Raw genomic sequence first — 14,517 nt, 5'->3', positions numbered from 1 at the left:
AGGTGCAGTAACCCATAGCAACCAATGAGATGCATGCTTTTAAACAGGTGACCATTAAATGCTACCTGCTGATGGTTGCTATGGGTTACTGCTCCTGGGCAGAGTGAATTATTTTTTTTCTTACATAACCCCATATGTTGCTTAGTGCCCAAGTGTTGGGATGAGTTCACCTGTGAGCAGGCAGTGTTCTGTGGGACCAGCAAGCACAGTGAAACCAGAGCAATATCAGTTAATTAGGTATTGTATCGAAAGTACAGATATGTAATCCATTATCCAGAAAGCTCCAAATTACAGAAATGCCATCTCCCATAGACTCCGTTTAATTCAAATTTTTAAAAATTAAAAATGTAATTATATATTAATTCTTATTGGAAGCAAAACCAGCCTATTGGGTTTATTTAATGTTAACATGATTTTCTAGTAGACTCAAAGGAGAACTAAACCCTAAAAATGAATATGGCTAAAAATGCCATATTTTATACACAACTTATTGCACCAGCCTAAAGTTTCAGCTTCTCAATAGCAGCAATGATCCAGGACTTCAGACTTGTAACAGGGAGTCTGGAAAGTGTCTGGGACACTCGCATGCTCGGTGTGATTTAAGCAGCTGTTGAGAAGCTAAACTTAGGTTGTCGCAAATTTTCAAGCAGAAAATGAGGGTGGCCTGTAATATAAGCTGATGCTATAAGGCTGATTATTAAATTCTAATGTTAGTTGCACTGGTGTCTGTGCTGCCATGTAGTAATTATCTGTATGAATTACTAATCAGCCTTATATTCTATGTGTACTGTATATTGAATAAATCATTTGTGAGGTACAATACATTGGGGGGTAGCAGAAACAAAAAACAACAAACCAAGTGTAGAGACCAGAGGGCTCTGGTCAAAAGAACTAACTATAGACTGCTGTATTATTAGTTTTGCTACCATTTTTAATGTTAAATGTTTTGCTTAATAAACTGAAATAGTGGAAATATTTAAACTTCTATATCGTTAAGGTCATCCATATTTCACATTTGTTATCTTCTTTGAGCTCTTCTGATGCACAGCAATTTCTGCTATCAATCCATGTGCCTCAGGACTACCTACACATTAATAGCCCATGGGATAAATAACTCTGGATTGTCTTTAGGAATCTAGAAAAGAAAAGAAAATCATTATATATGTGTATGTTGAAGTTCCGGTTTGGGGTTCCACAGCAGTGCAGCACAGTTCTTGATAATGTCATGTAATGTCATATTAACCACTGATGCTAACTGTGCTGGTTTCTGAGCTGCCATATACCAATAATCTTGATTATTTACTAATCAGCCTTATATTGTGACATTCATTTTATATGCAGTATTTTGTGAGTTGGCCCTTAGGCTCATTAAGTGACAGCAGTACAGAGCATGTGCAGTGAATCTGCAGAAAAGAAGATGGGGAGCTACTGTGGCATCTTCAGAGCACATATCTTTTGCTAAAGGGCTGGTATAGAAGCCCAAAACATAATGTTCTTTAGTTAAACTTTAGTTTTCCTTTCAGCTATGCCCCATCCACCACCTGCAAATCGTGCTTTCCAATCTCTGAGTCCCCCTCTGCCACAGACCCCGGGCTGCAGTACCCCCCTGTACCCCTTGTGGCTTGATGTTAAATGCTGTATATACAGTAGATCGAGTGCAGACAGCATACCTTTATTTCTGGTGAGGGCAGCATAGGAAGGCAACATTTTTACTCTTAAAGTGATGGGTGTTTGAAAGGACACATTACTTCAATATATAAGACACTACCATACTCTATTACATACCAATATGTCTCCACAATATATGAATAACTGGAGATGTTTCTGTTTATAGTATGTTTTAAACTTACATAGTAAGTTCGGTTGAAAAAGACACGCCCATCAAGTTCATCCTTTTAACTCTATTTTAACCTGCCTAACTGCTAGTTGATCCAGAGCAGTGATCCCCAACCAGTAGCTCGCGAGCAACATGTTGTTCACCAACCCCTTGGATGTTGCTCCCAGTGGCCTTAAAACAGGTGCTTATTTTTGAATTCCAGGCTTGGAAGCAAGTTTTGGTTGCATAAATATCACAATCGGCTGCCTAAATCCAGAACAAGTGCTAGGCTCCCTGGTCACGGCTCTGCTTCTGCCTGTAGCAGACGCCTTTGGCCTCGGGAGGAGCCCTCAGCTACTCAAATGCCACCAGGTCTTAATAAGAGAGAGAGTTCTGGACAGGCAAAGGGGCATGGTCGTTACCGAGGTTTTGGACGGAAGGCAACAGTTCAGGGAATAAAAGAAATGCGTAGTCAGGCAGGCTGGGATCGGTACAGGCAGAGTTCAAGCAGGGTCAGACAGGCAGTTGTCGGTTTAGGCGGAGTTCAAGCAAGGTCAATCAGGCCGGGGTCGGCACAAGCAGCGTTCAAAGGATAGGCAGGCATGGGACAATACCGGTAGAATTCAGAATAGTCAGGCAGGCAAGGGTCAGGATTGGCAGAGATCAGAGTAGTCAGGCAGGCAAGGGTCAAAACGGATAGCGAAGAAGCACGCACTCCATGGACCAACGGATAAAATAAAAGATCTTTATTGAAACAGCTAAAACAATGATCCTTACGCGTTTCGTATCCGTAGATACTTAGTCATAGGCATAATTGAAAACAGCCGTGAGCTAACATTTAAACAGATAAAAAGGATATGACGTATAAATCAGTGATCCTAAATTTGAATTTTAAATTTTTAACCCTAAAATTGTTTCAGCTGAAACGAAAAATTCTGCTTTTGTACATATTCTTAAATCAAGTTAAATAATTAATTTATAAATCACAGTTAATATGATATTTCTTAACAATTTTTATACAATTTTTATACACAAAACGATCTATTATTTATGTGGATAGAACACTAAAATTAATAATGGTAAGTTAACAATGATAAGTTAATGAATCACAATTTACATAAACTTTAATCGCTTTAAATCTAGCATCAAATTCAGAAGTATTCATTTACATTGCGAGATTTATGTTAGGTATAGACTTGTATTGCATATCATATTTATATCTATATCAGGCATCAGGTTTAAAAGGGAAAAGGAAAGAGGAAGGGGACGCAACCCAGACCATCTTTCGGCAAAAACCCAGAGAATAGAATTATTTGAGCTTCATCTAGACGTCTTACGGTTGAACTAAAATATTAGAACTGATCCGTTATCAGCTTTATTAGGCTTAGGATCGAAGCAATATGCCAAAGTAGATTACTATTATCTTGAAACAAGTTCACCAAAACTTAATGTGCTTTTTACAAATTAAATTATAACAAAGGGTGATTAAACAAGCAAACGAAAAACGAATCCATTCATATATATAAAGCGCTAATAATAAATCGCTAGTAGTGAACAAAATCATAATAATATCAGTGCCCTTAGTGAATAAAATTTTAATTTTTATGCGCTATATTTTAAAATTAAATGCCATATCTCGCTTAATATAATTAATTTAAATGAAATTATACCTTCACCTATATCCAAAAATTACCACAATGTACATTTGTGCACTAATCCATCAATTTTCAATAACTTTAATGTGCCAATTAATATTCAAATTATTAAATTTTAACTTATTAAATTAATAAATTATTACATTATTAAATTATTAGATTCTCAATCCTCCAAAATGACTTCCTTATCGAGTTATTAATTCATTGTAATATAAATTTGCTCAAACCACCCACTCAATATCAATAATATACCATATTAAAACGTTGTCTCAAGTTGCATATCCATCTAACATAACCATTCTACTAAAGATCAGGAACATTAACCATTAATCCTAACCAGTCTCTAACCAATCAACCAACAAAACCCATTTTCATCTTATACAGGACTTTAGACGTGACAGGAAATGTCAAAACGCAAGTTCAAACCTAGCGACTGTCTAGTTTCTAATGTAAAAATCCAATATGCTTCTCTGTAAAACAGTCTCTGCATCCGATCTCCACCTCTTGTGGTTGGGATGATTTTCTCTATCCCTTGAATCCTTAAGTGAGAACAGTCCCCATTACTACAAGCAAGAAAATGTCTCGAAACCACTGTAGAGGAATTACGTGAGGCTATCTGGCTGATATGTTCTCGCATCCGACACTTAAGCTTTCTAGAGGTACAGCCTACATATTGAATACCACATTTTGTACAAGTGAGTAAATAGACAATATATGTCGAATTGCAATTAATGAAATCTTTAATCTTAAACTTCTTTTTAGTATTTCGACTAGTAAACTCCTTTGATTTAAACATGAAAGTACAAGTTATGCATCGCATTGCACCACACTTAAATGTTCCAGTAGTATTCAACCAGGATGTTCTCACTACATCACTATTGACCTCACTTGGGGATAAGATGTTACCCACTGTCTTGGCTTTCCGTGTCACAAATTTACAGCCTTTTGCCAGGACCTTTCTTAAGTTTCCATCTCCATTCAAAACAGGGAGATATCTCTTAATTATTTGCTTAACTTTATAGTACTGCTTACTAAAGGTTGTAATAAACATCGGTATATCCTCCTTCGTTTTATTTTTCCGGTGACTACTACTCATATGATCACATAAGAGCTCAGATCTCTCCGTTTTTAATGCCCTGCCAAAAGCCTCTATTAGGTGATCTAAACGATATCCTCTTTCAAGAAAACGATTCCTTAGCTTGATAGATTGTAATATAAATTCCTTGTCTGTGCTACAATTTCTCCAGGAGAAGGTGAGGTCAATAGTGATGTAGTGAGAACATCCTGGTTGAATACTACTGGAACATTTAAGTGTGGTGCAATGCGATGCATAACTTGTACTTTCATGTTTAAATCAAAGGAGTTTACTAGTCGAAATACTAAAAAGAAGTTTAAGATTAAAGATTTCATTAATTGCAATTCGACATATATTGTCTATTTACTCACTTGTACAAAATGTGGTATTCAATATGTAGGCTGTACCTCTAGAAAGCTTAAGTGTCGGATGCGAGAACATATCAGCCAGATAGCCTCACGTAATTCCTCTACAGTGGTTTCGAGACATTTTCTTGCTTGTAGTAATGGGGACTGTTCTCACTTAAGGATTCAAGGGATAGAGAAAATCATCCCAACCACAAGAGGTGGAGATCGGATGCAGAGACTGTTTTACAGAGAAGCATATTGGATTTTTACATTAGAAACTAGACAGCCGCTAGGTTTGAACTTGCGTTTTGACATTTCCTGTCACGTCTAAAGTCCTGTATAAGATGAAAATGGGTTTTGTTGGTTGATTGGTTAGAGACTGGTTAGGATTAATGGTTAATGTTCCTGATCTTTAGTAGAATGGTTATGTTAGATGGATATGCAACTTGAGACAACGTTTTAATATGGTATATTATTGATATTGAGTGGGTGGTTTGAGCAAATTTATATTACAATGAATTAATAACTCGATAAGGAAGTCATTTTGGAGGATTGAGAATCTAATAATTTAATAATGTAATAATTTAATAAGTTAAAATTTAATAATTTGAATTTGAATATTAATTGGCACATTAAAGTTATTGAAAATTGATGGATTAGTGCACAAATGTACATTGTGGTAATTTTTGGATATAGGTGAAGGTATAATTTCATTTAAATTAATTATATTAAGCGAGATATGGCATTTAATTTTAAAATATAGCGCATAAAAATTAAAATTAAAATTTTATTCACTAAGGGCACTGATATTATTATGATTTTGTTCACTACTAGCGATTTATTATTAGCGCTTTATATATATGAATGGATTCGTTTTTCGTTTGCTTGTTTAATCACCCTTTGTTATAATTTAATTTGTAAAAAGCACATTAAGTTTTGGTGAACTTGTTTCAAGATAATAGTAATCTACTTTGGCATATTGCTTCGATCCTAAGCCTAATAAAGCTGATAACGGATCAGTTCTAATATTTTAGTTCAACCGTAAGACGTCTAGATGAAGCTCAAATAATGCTATTCTCTGGGTTTTTGCCGAAAGATGGTCTGGGTTGCGTCCCCTTCCTCTTTCCTTTTCCCTTTTAAACCTGATGCCTGATATAGATATAAATATGATATGCAATACAAGTCTATACCTAACATAAATCTCGCAATGTAAATGAATACTTCTGAATTTGATGCTAGATTTAAAGCGATTAAAGTTTATGTAAATTGTGATTCATTAACTTATCATTGTTAACTTACCATTATTAATTTTAGTGTTCTATCCACATAAATAATAGATCGTTTTGTGTATAAAAATTGTATAAAAATTGTTAAGAAATATCATATTAACTGTGATTTATAAATTAATTATTTAACTTGATTTAAGAATATGTACAAAAGCAGAATTTTTCGTTTCAGCTGAAACAATTTTAGGGTTAAAAATTTAAAATTCAAATTTAGGATCACTGATTTATACGTCATATCCTTTTTATCTGTTTAAATGTTAGCTCACGGCTGTTTTCAATTATGCCTATGACTAAGTATCTACGGATACGAAACGCGTAAGGATCATTGTTTTAGCTGTTTCAATAAAGATCTTTTATTTTATCCGTTGGTCCATGGAGTGCGTGCTTCTTCGCTATCTGCATTGATATTACTCCCCCAGATACGGGTTCGGGGTGCTGCACCCGGGCCACTCTGTGAATTCGGTGAGTCTTCATCTTTACTAAGATTGCTGTGTTTGTGATTTGTATGCTGTGCACCGAGTGAAATTGCACCCTCCAACGATAGACCCAGGGTTTCTACACCTGGGTCCTACTCTGCGCTGGGTGAGCGGTTAATTAATTAATTTTGGCTTTACTTAGGGACCAAGCCGATAATAATTTTCTGTACAAGGGTCAAAACGGGAATCAAACAAGACTGGAATCACACCTAGGATATAACAAGTTAGAACAACGGGCATCCAACCCCTTCTTAAAGCTATCTAATGTATCAGCCTGTACGACTGATTCAGGGAGAGAATTCCACATCTTCACAGCTCTCACTGTAAAAAAAAAACCCTTCTTAATATTTAGGGGTATATTTATCAAAGAGTGAAGTTAGAGATCTCCACAGTCCGCAGAGTGAAATACCGCCTCTCTCCATTCATTTCTATATTATTTTTAAATGCGTATTTATCAAATTGTGAACTTTCCCTATCACCCTTTGATAAATACGGCTTTAAAAATCCCATAGAAATTAATGGAGAGAGGCGGTATTTCACTCTGCGGACTGTGGAGATCTCTAACGTCACTCTTTGATAAATATACCCCTTAGATGGAACCTCTTTCTTCTAAGAAATAAGTTACAAAATTGTGATAAGACACATGCAGAGTTTAATTATTTATAAACTATAAAAAATAATTATAATAAAAAAGAGTAATTACCATGTCTGTGAAGCTGTCCCCACACCCCATCCGAATCTTCTCTGGGGTTGCTGGGCTGTTTAGTGTAAAAATGTCAGACAATCCCCTGTCTCTTCGGGCCGATAACATTGCATCCTTTATAGCAAAATACACAGAGGACCCCAAAAAGATACCAGGCTCCCCAACTCCCTAAAGAAAAACAATTCCATAATTACTCACACAGCTATAGTGCAGTAGTGAATTTGTTGAATCAAAATTAAAGATTTTGTCACTACTTTGTGTACACAATGCACCTACAGATTACATGGAATACATTTGCGCAAATAATAGATACAATAGAACCCGAAATTTACATGGTCCCTTGGGAATTGTAAAATTTGGGTTCTACTATAGAATGATTTTAAGAACTGAACTAAACAAAAATCCTACAATTAAAGGTAATTTCTAACTCGCCATATAGTAGGAAGGGTAGCCTGGTTTCTTAAAAAGCCATAAATGCAGATTCATTTACCATAATTAATAAAGTAGTGATATTTTTATATTTTTCTAACAATGTAGAAAATGGCCATTTACAAAGCGTCCCAAGGATAATGAAAATAGCTACTAATGTAGTAATGTAAATTTCAACATAATGTCAATAGCATTTCAACTGGATAAGTACCAGAAAATTGCAATAGAGGTACTATTTAGGCATGTAAACATTAAAATAGAATATTTGCCTTTCCTTCTAATCAACTCTGTTTAATGTGTCTAAACTGTATCCAACAGTGCAGAAAACACTGATACAATATCTGGAATACTAATAGAGAGAGATGAAGGCCTATTTATCAACAGTCATTTTAGTGGTTTTAGAGGTTTTTTAAACCACAACTAAACTCACTTTCTCTAAAACCACAAATGTCATGAAATTCACTAAAAAATCAGAACTGAAAAAGCAAGAACGCAAAAAGCAGTGAAAACTTTGATTGCGACTTGTCGCACAATAACTATGACTTTTCCATATTGTCACACAAATACTTCCAGTTTTTAAAGGGACATTGCCATTGACTTCTGAATTATTTCAACAGGTTTTAGCTGGAGTATTTTCATATCTAGAATGTAGTCACAGTTTTGTTGCATAATAAATCCTGAAAAAGTAAAGTTTTTTCCCCCCCGAGACTTTTTTCAGATTTTTGGCGTCAAAAAGCCCCACCCGAAAAGTCACTGTTTAACATATCGGCCCCTTAGTCTGGGAAAACATTGCAGTATGTCAATGGAAGTATAATAATAAATAATCTATGGGTAAATTAGCAACAACAAGGTAAAAACAACTTGAACAATAAAGAGAAGACAGAGATAGGAATGCAATGTTTTCTAGTGTTTGCCTCCAGCTTACCTTGGATGAGTAGATAGCATGTGGGTTATGTGATGAAGGAAGCACTGATACATGGAATTGTTTGGGAATATCACATACTGACGGGATCTTATATTGTCCTGGTCCTCGAGTATACAGGACTCCTTCTGGAGAGTATTTCAGTTCCTCCATTGTGAAAAGACCAATGCCTTGAACAAATGCTCCTTCAATCTAAGAGATGCATATGCAAAAACTCATTTTAAATCTATGGGGCAAATTTGCTTCAATTTGAACTTTACAAAAAGTTACAAAAACCTTCATATTATAAAAATGTGCTCTAGAGAAACTGTTTGATGAACTGTTTGAAGATGTTCAGTGCCTTGTGCTCAAATGTATTCAAACCTAAAAGTGAATGTGAACAGTATGCATAAGAGTGGCCAATGTTCAAGGCAGATGGAAAGTTTCAAGTCTAACAGCAAAAATCAGAGCAGGAGGCATTCAGTGAAATATAATTCCCATCAGGGGCAGAATCATGCAGACAATTAGGAGCTGTAAATAGGCCAAGGCAAGACCTGTGCTAATAGATGCCAGCTGGGTAGCATATATGATTCCCTTTTGAATAAAATCTGGCCCCAAAGCATGTACAGTATGTGGTGTGCACCATACGATGCTATGACATGCTCCCATAGTGATAGATCCCAGCATGCACACAGGGTAGCTGGCATGGTGGTATGTTTTGGAAGGCACGGATTTTGTACCCCTTAGGCAAAGTCAATAAACCATAAAACTGTTTTATAGTTAATCTTAATCACAGTTGTTACCCAGACAATATAATCCAGATGAACAGGTAACAATTTATATGCAGAGGGAGTGCTTACTCCCATAGCCAGCATACAAGACAACAGGACTTCCCTGTGTCCTGAGGTTGGTGTTCTAACATTGCCAGTCAAAAACAGAAGATCAAATATGCAAATGTAAAAGCCATCATATACTTTAGCTCGAAATAGGAAAACAATTTGACTTTTCAAGTAGCTTATCTTTTCATTTATCAAGGTTTCCATACCTGACCCAAATCCACGGCAGGATTTATACTGCTACCAATGTCCATAACAATATCTGTTCTGATATTCTGTTTCAGAAATAAAAGAAGAAATAATGTTTACAATAATAACATTTTATAGTGCTTTTTTTTTTGGACTCAAAGCTTATAATACAATATGGATTGAGATGATGTTTCTTATTGTAATGAAAAAGCCTGAGAAATGTCTTGAGTCTGCTTTTAAAAACATCAAGGGAAGATGCCACTTGGAATATTGTTGGTAAAGAGTTCCATACTGTGGGTGCTGTGTGACGGAAAGCACAAGATCTAAGGATTTTAGTGCTACTGTGGGCACCTTGAGTATTCCTGAGTCTGATGAACGAAGGGGACGGGCAGGTACATGAGGGATCAGAAGGGCCTTGATTATTTAGAGATTTAAAGGCAAGAAGGCCAATTTTAAAAAAATTCTCCATTTAATTGGATGCCAGTGTTGGTAGAGTAGAACTGGTGTTATGTGGCATTGATGGTGTTGATGGGTAAGTAGTCTGGTCGCTTCATTTTGTACCAGCTGTAAGCGGTGCAGTTATTTTTCTGGAAGACCATAATACAAGGCATTGCAGTAATCTAGTCTTGAGGATACAAAAGCAGGGATTAATTTAGGCATGTTTCCCGCCGGAAAATGTTTCTGAGATGGAAGAACGCTGATCTGATGGCGGCTGACGCCTGGTATTTGAGGGAGAGATCAGTATCTAGAATCACACCCAGACTGCGCACCTGGTCAGAGAAATCTAGTTTTAAACCCCCAAGTTTTAACTTATCTGGTTGTGTTCCCTGCCATCTTGTTTTCAGCCTCTGCCCTCAGTACCTCTGTTTTGTCCAGGTTTAGTCTAAGCCAGTTCCAGATCATCCATAGATCAGCTAAGCATCGATTGATTGTGGATATTGGATCTCTATTGTCAGGTTTAAAGGACAGGTACAGTTATGTATCATCTGCACAGCAGTGGTAACTAAGGCCATGGTGCTTGATAATATTTCCAAGTGGAAGCATATATATAGCAAATAGCATCAGTGATAAAATTAAGCCCTCTGGAACCTTATAGGGTAATGGGAATGATGTTGATAAGGGCAATCCAGTTGTGACCTTTTGTGACTTACCTGAAAAAAAGATTGGAACCAATTAAGCACTGTACCTTCTGGACCACAAAATGTTTTTAAACGTTCTGTACAGTGTCAAATGCAACAGAAAGATCAAGAAGGATTAGGATGGTGCACTCTCCTTTGTCTCTTGCCATCCGTAGGTCATCCAGTATGCGAGCCTATGTGGTTTCTGTACTGTATTTCCTTCTAAACCCAGACTGGTCTAGTCATAGATCTTGTTGCTAGGTGCCTTTGAATCTGAAGTCTAAAAAATCAATCCAGAGTGTATCTTCATTTGGAAAAGCAATTTGTTGGTTCTTGGGGTCTTGATGCATAGCTTGTTTACAGTAGAACTTGGCTCTCCTTATATTTTTGATGATTTTTTGGAGAATAAGGAGCATGTAAAAGGTGAGGCAGCCATCTTGGGTGTGTTGATACTGCTTCATTAAATTGTATGATCAAAATGGTATCCAATGTAGGGCTCCCAGACTCCCACCTCTCCCCCCTGCATTCAGTCTTAAACTCTGCTGCTAGAATCCTTATACTCTTAAGAGAGAACCTGTTCATCTCCTGGTAAAATCTTTAGCACAGCTGTTTGTTAAGCAGTGACTTGCATTAACCTGATAGACACCTGCTTGGTGTCTTAAATTGGCCATAGATGTAAAGATTTTTAATCTCGAAACCATCGTACGATTTTACGAATTGTCCGTCAACTAAAAAGACCAATTTGCCAGGAAAACAAAGGGGAGCTGCCTGCTTGTCCCTGCAAACATAGATAGATTGCACTGGGACAGATAAAGATTTTTTAACCTGGCGGATCAATTTGCAGACAGATGTCGGACGAAAAATCGTAAGATGTACGATCGTTTGAATCCCACTAACCGCACGATAATTTGACGGATTGGTCGGACTTCGCCAAAAATCATTTTTGAGAAGGAAAGACATATTTAATTGGGGGTGCCAATATATACTTACCTCACACCCTGGACCGGTGCTCCTATCAGAAAAAAACTGCACTGGTCTGATGGTTCTTCCAGTGAGCACCACAGAGCAATCAGCTTCATTTTTCTTCTTTATTCAGATTTCCTGTGGCATGCACAGTAGAACGAAATAGCCAACTTCTTCATTAAAGTTCAGCTTTTCGTACTACTGTGCACACACCCGCGCAAAGAAAGAAAAAGCCAGAAGCTGATTGCTCCGTGAGGCTCAATGGAAGAACCCCTGGGCCAGTGCAGTTTTCTGCTGATAGGAGCACAAGCCTGGGGTGTAAGGTAAGTACATATCACTTGGGGTGCCTAACATTTGGCGCCTTTCCTTCTCCTTTAATGTGTAATGTAAGGAGCCCATTGTGACATCTGCCCTTTCTTACAAGGGAATATAATTACCGGTATAATTGTTAAGCAGCATTTTAGAATTTTCATTTCCAATATCTACTCATAGGTCCTTCCAAAATTCACTGAAAAAAATGGAGGTGGGAGCAAGTGCTTTGATGACAACTAACAACATTTTCAGATTCTGTTCCAGAGTAGCCATTTTAGTTGTCAGAAGAATTAGCAGCTAATCATTTACCTTTGTACACTATGACTTCACAATATTTTTCTGCAAACACAAAGTAAGCTGAAAAAGTGCAGTTATGGTAACTTACATCAGTGTTTAAGTTCATTTAATGCTGCTTTCTGCAAGCCTTACTCTTAGGCCCTAGGGCATACATCATTTTCTCTACTGACCGTATAATCTCCACTTAGACAGTCTACTTCCACTTCTGAACAGGCAGTTCCAAAAACACAGTACTGATAGGGATGGCCTTCTCCTTTCTCCCAGTCCATATATGTCTCATAACCTCTATAAAGGCAAATAATGATTGTTATTTTTATTATGTGAGGCACCAGATGTATATTATATAATTATATATTGTACAATATATTATATTATGGAAAGGTAAAGTATGGAAATATGAGTCCAACAAGAGCAAAATAAAAGTTTTTCTAAAAAACTTGTATAAAAAAAATTACACTTTTGCGTTGCTTTAGCATACTACCCTAATTTTCTTTAATTTTACACCATCTTTTTGTCCCCTGCAAATGTAAAATAGGGTATCTACTGCATACATATACATTGAGTGGTGTAACTAGGCACCACCAGGCCTGAGTACAGGAAGTGCACCTGCCCCCCCTCCCCGAATCACACGCTGTCGCTCTCATAACTTGTGCAACAAAAATATGCCTTTTCACAGCACCAGCGGCCATAGGGTTGCCACATTTTAGCCCGGTGGAGGCCGGGCAGGGGGCGGGGTTGTAATATGGAGGGGGCGGGACAGTGAAGTAGAGGGGCAGGCAGTGATGTAGGGGGTGGAGCTATGACTGCGATTACAGTCCTGGTCAAAACCGGACAGATGGCAACCCTAAGCAGTCTGGGTGCAATCCCTGCACCCCCAGTAGTTATGCCACTATATATATTCTTCATTTTCCATAATTTGTGTGAAATTAGGTTTGATTTCTGTGGGCTCATTTACAGAAAGAGGCAAATGGAATGAAGAACAAAGAGTTGCACCTTGCTGTTTATGCAGTTGAAAGGGATATACTCAGGATCTGGGAGTCGCCTTGCATTCCCCATTTATGCAAGGGGACTCATTTATGGCTTATGGAAGGAATGCCAGGAGATGCAAGGTGCCCTGAAGCCCAGTACTTAATCTATACATAGAGCTGGCACTAAGTACAGGGCTTCCTAGCACTACACTTAGGGGTATTAGTCATAAGGACACAAAGGGGCAGATTTACTCGAGGGTGGAAATTCGCCAGCGACAGCTCCACACCCTAGCGTTAATTTCTGCCTAGCGCAAATTCGTTAGAGGTCTTGCGCTCAGGTGAATTTGCATATGGCGGGAAATTTAAAGTTGAATGGACGTATATGTTGCAGCAAATACATTACATTAGCCAAGTCCAGGGAACCTTAATAAAGAAAATAGAGTTGTTATAATGCCCTACACATGAGCCCACTGTATAGTTTATGTTCCATATGTTAGAAAATGTATGGGGGAAGCTGGTTACCCAAAAAAAATCTTTTGCAGGCTATCACTCTGGAAAAAAAGGAAAAGACGCCAGTGTTTTTTGGACTTAGAAGCTTTTTCCACTAAAAAATATGATGTAAGTAACAGAAGATTGAGAAAGAACTTTGCACTCACCTGGTCTGAGCTGGCGAAGGCAACTCTGGCGAAAGAGGTAACGTTCAGTAAAATGCGCATTTCATTGAATTTGTGGAGTAACATCCATTCGCCACAGCAAATTTTCACCTGGCGATAGAGTGCGAATGACCACTAGCGTCTATCTCTTTTGCTTGGCGATGTCCCTGCGTGTGGTAATGCTAGCGAATTGACGCTAGTGTTAGCCACTTCGCCCTCAAGTAAATCTACCCCAAAGGCATGCATATATATATACGTGTACTGCATGCTGATGACTGCAATTTTGTTTCACTTTGTGTGCATACCTGTGACATCACTAAATAAGCCCTCTGAAAAAAAAAATCAGGAAAAGAAGGATATTTGCCTACCTGAAATATCCAGTGGCAGAAAGACTGATTCTTTGGAGAAAAGCTTCCTTTATCTAAAAACCAAGAGTTATACAGAAATATAAAGTATTGCCAGTTTTAAGTAGCAGCTGGGAGCCATCAATGGT

At 37.5% G+C, this 14,517-nt stretch overlaps 1 protein-coding gene across 1 annotated transcript in view; it reads right to left on the bottom strand.

The window, feature by feature from the left end:
* Nucleotides 1–304: 304 nt before the first annotated feature.
* aox1.S (aldehyde oxidase 1 S homeolog) overlaps nt 305–14,517 on the bottom strand; it is a gene marked incomplete at its 5' end in the record, with an annotated part of 52,516 nt that continues 38,303 nt past the window's right edge. The window contains 6 exon segments of the mRNA NM_001092592.1: nt 305–1,135; nt 7,359–7,526; nt 8,713–8,901; nt 9,734–9,799; nt 12,574–12,688; nt 14,393–14,445. Of these exon segments, the coding sequence (NP_001086061.1) occupies nt 1,085–1,135; nt 7,359–7,526; nt 8,713–8,901; nt 9,734–9,799; nt 12,574–12,688; nt 14,393–14,445 (642 nt within the window). The 3' untranslated portion in view covers nt 305–1,084.

Source organism: Xenopus laevis, chromosome 9_10S (genome assembly GCF_017654675.1).
Source record: "Xenopus laevis strain J_2021 chromosome 9_10S, Xenopus_laevis_v10.1, whole genome shotgun sequence".
Classification (NCBI taxonomy): domain Eukaryota; kingdom Metazoa; phylum Chordata; class Amphibia; order Anura; family Pipidae; genus Xenopus; species Xenopus laevis.
The sequence above is the reverse complement of the archived record's forward strand: the minus strand, read 5'-3'. Positions and strand labels throughout refer to the sequence as shown.